Source organism: Pyrus communis, chromosome 6, assembly GCF_041283825.1.
Source record: "Pyrus communis isolate YQ-2024b chromosome 6, ASM4128382v1, whole genome shotgun sequence".
Taxonomy (NCBI): domain Eukaryota; kingdom Viridiplantae; phylum Streptophyta; class Magnoliopsida; order Rosales; family Rosaceae; genus Pyrus; species Pyrus communis.
In genome coordinates, this window is record NC_142570.1 from 515,742 (window position 1) to 523,327 (window position 7,586).

The window sequence follows — 7,586 nt, forward strand, 5'->3', positions numbered from 1 at the left end:
TGGGTGTTTTCTGCATAATATATAACAATTTAACCTCAGAATTCAATATTTTTTTTTTTCTAATAAAGTTCTTTGGACAAATTGTACCTCAAGCACTTTTTCATCATAATTTCAAAGAGGCACTAGAAAGCAATAATTTGCAAAAGAATCAAATATAATATACGTGAAGCTTATTAAGCGGTATTTTATGTTCGTGGAGCAATAGATGATTGACAACATATTGATAATGTGGTGTACTGGTATGAGAATATTTATAATATCAACACATCAACACATATAAATATTTTTTATATCAACACCAATTGACATGATATACCAATAATATAAATGACATATTAACGACATATCATGTATTATGTTCTATTTTGTGGAGCTAGATCACCTCTAAAAAGTCGATTGCATGTGAATAAATTTTAAATTCTGGGTTTTGGTGATTTGTTGCAGATAATTGGGTATGGATGGGCTGGGATTCTCAGAAGGTACTTGGTGGACTGCATATAGTGGATGAACTTCATAGCGGGTATCACGCTCCGGTTGGAGGGGGTTATGCTGACATTAATTAGCAATGACAACTTAGCTTGCAGTTCAGTTAGGCTATTGACAGTTAGTTTGTTATGTTGGTTAGAATTGTTATAAGTAAGCTACTGCAAGCTATATAATATGTGCTTGCTTCGTTGTAATTACCAGTCTGAAATCAATACAAAAGTCTCTCTCAAAGATTCATTCTCTCTCTCTCTCTAGAGTTCTTCTATTTTTCATTCGATTACATTCATACAATCATATTTTTGTTATAAATAGGTCAAAGTTAGAGAGATAACCTTTTTAATGGTAGGTGCAAGGTAGATGTAAAATGTCATACTAAAAATATAGCACAAGAGGATAACAAATAAAGACAGAGGAATAGATGATGTTACTGATATTTTTCTCTCGTTCTCTTCTTCTTATATTTTTCTGTATCTTTTGATTGTAGTCTAGTGCTCTATTTATAGAGCAACTCGTATTACTACATTTGAAATTTACAACACACTTTTTGACAAAATGATATCCTGAATTCCCAAAGTCAGTTTTCAAACTGTTATGGGAATTGACAATGTATATGTTTAGTCATAAACAATGCAAATGTTAAAAGCCAATCTGTGAGGGCATTGAAAAACTCCACCAAAACACTGTGGGCATTCACTACCCATCAGCATTTTCAACAATTTTCATATTTCTGTATATGTTAATAGGTTATGACAGACTTAGTAGTAACCTCATATTGACCGTTTCATGACCACATATTCATCAGGTAGCTAATGATTGTTTAGAGTTCGATGTATTTGCCTCATTTTGGCTTCATTTTATAAGAGTACTATACAGTTAAACGCGATTACGTAACAATCAATACAATGGACATTGGTCGGTTGAGTGTGTGTATATATATATATATATATATATATATATTACATTGACCTATATATGGACAATGGAAGTGTACAAATGAGCAGTTCATTACCAATATTTCAAAGGAATAACTAAATCCTTTTATGGGAATAAAACAGAAGTTAGAAAGCAACGGTTTCAACTTTCCACTAGTAGAACGTCAAACCACTTAACAACTCTTTCGACACTTGTGCTTCCCAAAACGAATATTTTCATGGTCCCCTACTTGTATTGCTATGCTCTCTTTCAATTATTAACACCATAATTACATTAGAAAATTATTAATCCTCTATTTCTCTCACTCGAGTAATTATGTAATCATATAATTGTCAGTGTTTCCTCCATTTGAAAGCGTGGCTAATCATTGTTCTTTAAGTAATCATACACTAAATGACCCACAGTTTAGGAAAATGATCCTCTCTAGATCTATTTTGTGGGGATCCTACCACATCCTAACCGTTTATTGTACATCGTGCAATCAGTTTTCGTCAGATATTATTTGTGTTTATTTTTAAATATAAAAAAAGTCAAATGATTTTTGACGATACGATACACAATAAATAACTAAGATGTGGGGATCCAAGACCCAAGACAAGGAAAAATTTTTGCTTGTGACCGAAACACGGATGGTACACCACGTGTTTTTATATAAGTAGTGGGAATTTGTATTTTTTAAGTTATTAATTTTTTAATACACATATCCCACCATTGACATAGTGATACGTGATGTACCGTCCCGTGCTCCGATCACACTAAAAATTCTCTCCTAAACAAGAACCCGAAAATAATAATAATAATTGATTTGATGGCAAGGATATAAATCATTCTTCACCACCTTGACAAATAACATGAAAGTTTACTACTCACAACTCACGGCGTTCATAAACCTCCTCGAAATCGGAAGTTAAAAAATACACGAGTTTTGCTGCACCTTCTAAAACTAGGTAAAGAAAACAATAGAAAATAAATACTTATATCATAACTGGGGCAGATTTGGTCTCGGGTGAGCCAGGAATGCTGATAATTTCTTACACGACCTGTTAACCCAATTCGAAACAACACGAAAATAACGGATTTTGGATCAACCTCATTTTCATAACGGCAGATAATCTTTAAAATACCCAACAAGAAAACAATGTCACGATGTTTCAAGTTTCAACACAATATGCTGAGTTTTTATTTAGCCACAATAAATTTTGGGTTTTTCCATGTTCTGCTTCCACAAAATGGTCACTCGTATCGATCGATCCATTTTCCTTTTCGTCCCATAACTTATCAATCTTCATCTCCCACTGCTGCACTACCTAGCTGCTTCATATTCTATGATTCAACCAGTCAATGATATCCTTCGTAATGGCTTCTCGCTCTGGCTCAAAGAGAAGGTCATGTACGAACCCGTCAAACAGTTTGATGGTTTTGTCAGTTGAGGAGGCTTCATTGTACAGCTTCTGGGAGGCCTCGGGGTCAGTAACAGTATCCGCTGTTCCGTGGAGAACGAAGAAGGGTACCATCAATTTGGTTAGGTTCTGCTGCAAGTAGGATGTGATTCGGAGAATCTCATAACCAGTCCTCACGCGGATGGATCCAGTGTACACTAGAGGGTCTGAATACTTGGCAACTAAAGCCGCCGGGTCACGAGAAACTGGCATGCCCTGTTTATTTGCTGCACTGATTTGGTATCTTGGCAGCAAAAATGAGACAATGGGAGCAATTACCTGGCATGATAAAAGGAGGAAAGCGCGGTGAGGGTTTAGGGTGCATTTGAAAACTTGTAATTGAGTATATATATTCAAGAGTGCATAAACATTAGTCGTAACAAAAGATGGTTTTCTGACCACTAATATTGGATGCGAAGGCTGAACCCCAACTGCAGGTGATGTGAGCACTACACCGTCTATGCGGGACTCAAATTTTGGGTCAAGCATTACCTAAAATCATTTTTGCAATATAGAGTCAGCTCAGATCGAATTCCAGGCTGATGAAGTTAATGCATAGGTAGAATCACAGAAGACAACAAAATTGTAACTACGAAGAAAGTCATTCATGCAATTCCAAGAAAGAAATGGCTTCCGGCAACCCATACCTTAAGGACAATGGCTGCACCTGTGGAATGCCCAAAACAGAAACACGGTAGGCCATGATTTTCAGCTAAAACCTTTTCGAGAAATAATTTCTGCATCAAAATAAAGAGCGAAGACATGTTAAGGTTTAAGGAATCCAGAGTTCCTAGGTTCTTCAGGTCAGCATTAAGAACTGGATTCAGATTCTATTTTCTTACCATATCAGTAACAGCATAATCGAGAGAAGGTACGAATGCATGAAGCCCATCACTCCCGCCATGACCTAGATAGATAAATCACTGAGAACAATTATATGTGATGCAAAAACAATTAACTACTACATCAGAAAATTTAGAGATTCAGTGAGATGTAACAGGAATGGAGCAACCCAAGGTCCATAGTTTCACGACTTATCCTTCGACACAAAGAAAACTAGAGATCCTAATTTTTTTTATTGTTTTGTTAAATGAATAAAAAAGCAGAGGCTTTTCCGTCAAATCATAATAAGACTTGAACCCCCGACAACATATAGCCATTACACACCAGAAACAATCTAGAAGCAACTTAAACAAAAAACGAAGTACAGAAAATAGCACTAAAGTCATTGGCACATTGAGTGTCCCAAAAGCCTAGAAATTGCAAAGGTTTCCAAGTGAACTTTAAGTGAAATGCAAGAAAGTTTAATCTTCCAATTCTTATAATTACAACTGGAAGGGCACCCCACCTTACACGGTCACACACTTTAGACTGGATGCTTGCGTTGGGATGCTTTAAGTTCAACTTAAACCATTCTATAATATTGTTTGAATATTTTTCACTAGATAGAAGCATCAGACGTGTAACGTATGAGAATGTTTTCCACTTGATAGAAGCATCAGACGCATAACTTATGAGAAACATACAAGGTTAGACCCAAACACACATATAATAAGCTTACTTATAAAGGGAGCTTCAAGGGTTTACTTTTTCGCACCAATGGGCGTCCAAACTAAATTCCTGCAACATCCAAATATAGATGCATTGTTGAAGAGAGTGATCTCTACTCTATGAAAACAGCAATTAAATAAAAAAGAAGACCGCTTCAACTACAAGGGTGAGATTTTAAAATTTTTTGAGAGACAACTTCATCCTTATCTAAAATGTTAAGGTTCTTCTCCTTCCACAGAAACTTTAAAAGTAATCTTTCAGCCATTCTCAAGCATCGCGTTTATATAGATCTATCTCATATTTCAATCTGTTGTATAGCATCCAAAATGCTTGCCTCGAAGTTTGATCATGATGACACAAAACGTGACACACTTGTGGCAAAAACAATATACACAATTACGACTACACGTTGCTAATGACATACACAGGAAATTGTTGTTAATTGGCTTAGACTTTAGGTATCATACTCAAGAACGAAAACAGAGACCCTTTAGACTAATTAAGAAGTTTAAATGCAATGGTAAAAGTTCAAGATGGTGTTGACTTACCAATCCAATCCATTCCGTAAACCTTAAATCCATTAGCATTCAGTTGCTTTGCAAAGTCGCTGTATCTTCCACTGGTGAAATTGTACAGAAGTCTTAATAGATATATCAAGGCACCTTATAATCAGCTGAATAGCATTTAAGTGAGAAATATGTAGAAATGACAAACCTGTGCTCGTTCAGACCATGCATAAGAATAACTACGCCCCTGCAAAGTTTGAATATGAGAAACTTAGCAACTTAATACAGTAAGAATATGAAGAAAAAAGAAGTGAATATGCACTTCGAGGATAAGACTCATACAAACTAAGAAGATAACCTGCAATTACAAATATATTTTGATATAAATTTGGACTCCATAACTTTGCAAACAAAACTATGGATTAAGTAGCTCTGTGTTTGAATGTAAAATCCAAATATATTAACAGTCTGATTAACATGACTTGGCAGATATATGGTGGGAGAGAATGTTACTCTCCTTTAGCAATTATTCTAACAAATATACTCATCGCAAAAGAAATGTTCTCTTACCAATTAGTATATCATGTTACCGGATTAGAGTTTAGGGTATGGACCATGTAAGTCAACAGAAACTTCTGATAAAAGCCAGGCACTGCTTAGAGGATCTGTCATCAAGAACAGTTTAATTGCCCGGATGCTTCTGGACAATATCATTTAACATTTTAAAAGCAACGGGTCCTCATGAAAGGGATATTTGGCTAACAAACAACCACAAAAAGATTGCCAACTTTACTCGGGTATTGCAATCCTTGAGGGAAGGTCCTTATCATATGCGTAATACGCAGTTTAAGGTTAATACCGAATCACCGATGGTACAGGGATATGTTAGAATATGCCATGTCTATGAGCGCACCCAGTGAACACAAACTGACAAACTAAAGAAATTAATTAACATGAGCCTAACTAATTCAAAACGACGGCGACGTAATCAAGAAGATAAAACACATATGATCTATCTGTTCATTCATTAATCTACACTAACAATTGCCCACTTTTCGAGCACCAAAATCCGATAATAAAATGATTACTACTTGGAGAACGATGTGTAGTCAACCTCGATCAAGATTGAAAGGGAAAAAAAAGACTGAAACTTTCAATCCCAGAAAGCATATTTCTTCTGCATTTAACTGATTGCCGCAATTTTGAATTAAAACAACGGAAATCTCATCATTTTCTTCAAGAAGTAACGAAAATTTCACACCTTTTTTGCATTAATTCAAATTAAACAATCCAATCCAAGGGGATAATGTAATACAGAGGCATTTGATTTACCTGATGTTAACGGAAACGGGAGTCCAACTCTGCGTGAAGAGGGTTTCACCTCGCGCAGTCGCAAAGAGCGAATATTGCCTGACCGAATTCTCATCATCATCTTGTACAACTCTTAGCTTCGCTAACGCCCTCCTCGCCGCCGCCTCCTGGTCCACCGGCGATGACGAGCTGCACTTCCACGGCACTATCTTCGTCGGCACCCGCACCACCGGCACCCTCGGCTGCCTCTCGTCCTTGGCCGACTTCTCCGCCAAGACAGGCGAAGCCGCCGCCGCAGACGAAGAGGCGGACGACAACGGCGCTCGCTTGCGGCCGCGAAATGGGAGCAGGAGGAGCAGGATGAAGGCGTTAATCAGCATCATCAGACTCCGCAGCACCTGCAGCGAGAAAAGGGCGTTTATGCGGCCGCTCGCTCCAGAAGTCAACATCAACGTCGACGACGATGACAAGCCGCTGCCTCGATCCGTCGCCATTTTCTGCAGCTTCTTCGGCGGTGGTCTTGTGGCTTGAAAGAACAATGCTGATGACGCCGGCGGAGGTGGAGATGATGACTTGAACCGGAATTGGAGCTCCTCCGATTCGACCAACGGCCGGATTGGTTGTTTCCTGTTGAGGTTGTTGTTTGGCTTCTGCTCCTTCTCCGCGTGAAAAACCAGAATTCTACTCTCTATAATCGCTGCCCTTCCCAAACAGACCATAAAAAATTGTGCGTTTCTTATTCAATTCTCGGTGGCAAAAAGCGCTTTTGCCAATTTTAGACCTCGCGACCTGCTTTTCTCTAATCTCACAAAACTCCTTTTCATCCAAAAATTTAAAAATTAAATAAATGGGAAAAATGGACAGCAAAAATATATGTGGTTGGCGCTCTAATCCAAATCCGTGTCCCGGGCTTTTCTCGCTCCGACGCGTGTCCTTGCGCAGTAAATGTTATACATTCTTCAAATTAACAAGTGACGCGTGTCGCGCAGTGGACGAAGATGTCGGATGTGCGGCGGCTTGAAAGTGTTTTCTTTTGGTTTGAAACATTCGTCCGGACACGTGGAGTGAAGTGATCAAATTGTTTGCGTTTTCGGTTTCCCGTGCAACGGCCAGATTTTGGAGGAAGGATCTTGGTTGAGTTCTCTCAGGTATTGACATGTGTAAAGCGTCAGCTCAGGGTCTGGAAGCTCTCTGGTGATGTATTTGCCCACGTCCCCGGGCGGGCTAGGCCCAAATCCAAATACTTTAGTTTGATGTGTGTGCCACATTGTGACCAAGGCCCACCTACAAGATTACAGCCGTTACAGCGTCTCCAAAGATTGTCAAAAAGCCCAAATTCATAGTAACAGTATAAAAATAA

The 7,586-nt window shown here is 38.2% G+C and overlaps 1 protein-coding gene across 1 annotated transcript; it reads right to left on the reverse strand.

The window, feature by feature from the left end:
* Positions 1–2,496: 2,496 nt before the first annotated feature.
* On the reverse strand, positions 2,497–7,070 carry LOC137710647 (uncharacterized). The gene is made up of 7 exons (XM_068449727.2): positions 6,248–7,070; positions 5,124–5,162; positions 4,958–5,028; positions 3,701–3,765; positions 3,506–3,595; positions 3,258–3,350; positions 2,497–3,137 (listed from the first exon to the last, which is right to left on the reverse strand). The coding sequence occupies exons 1-7, from the start codon at positions 6,943–6,945 to the stop codon at positions 2,736–2,738; spliced, it is 1,458 nt and encodes a 485-aa protein (XP_068305828.2). The 5' UTR covers positions 6,946–7,070; the 3' UTR covers positions 2,497–2,735.
* Between the last annotated feature and the right edge of the window lie 516 nt (positions 7,071–7,586).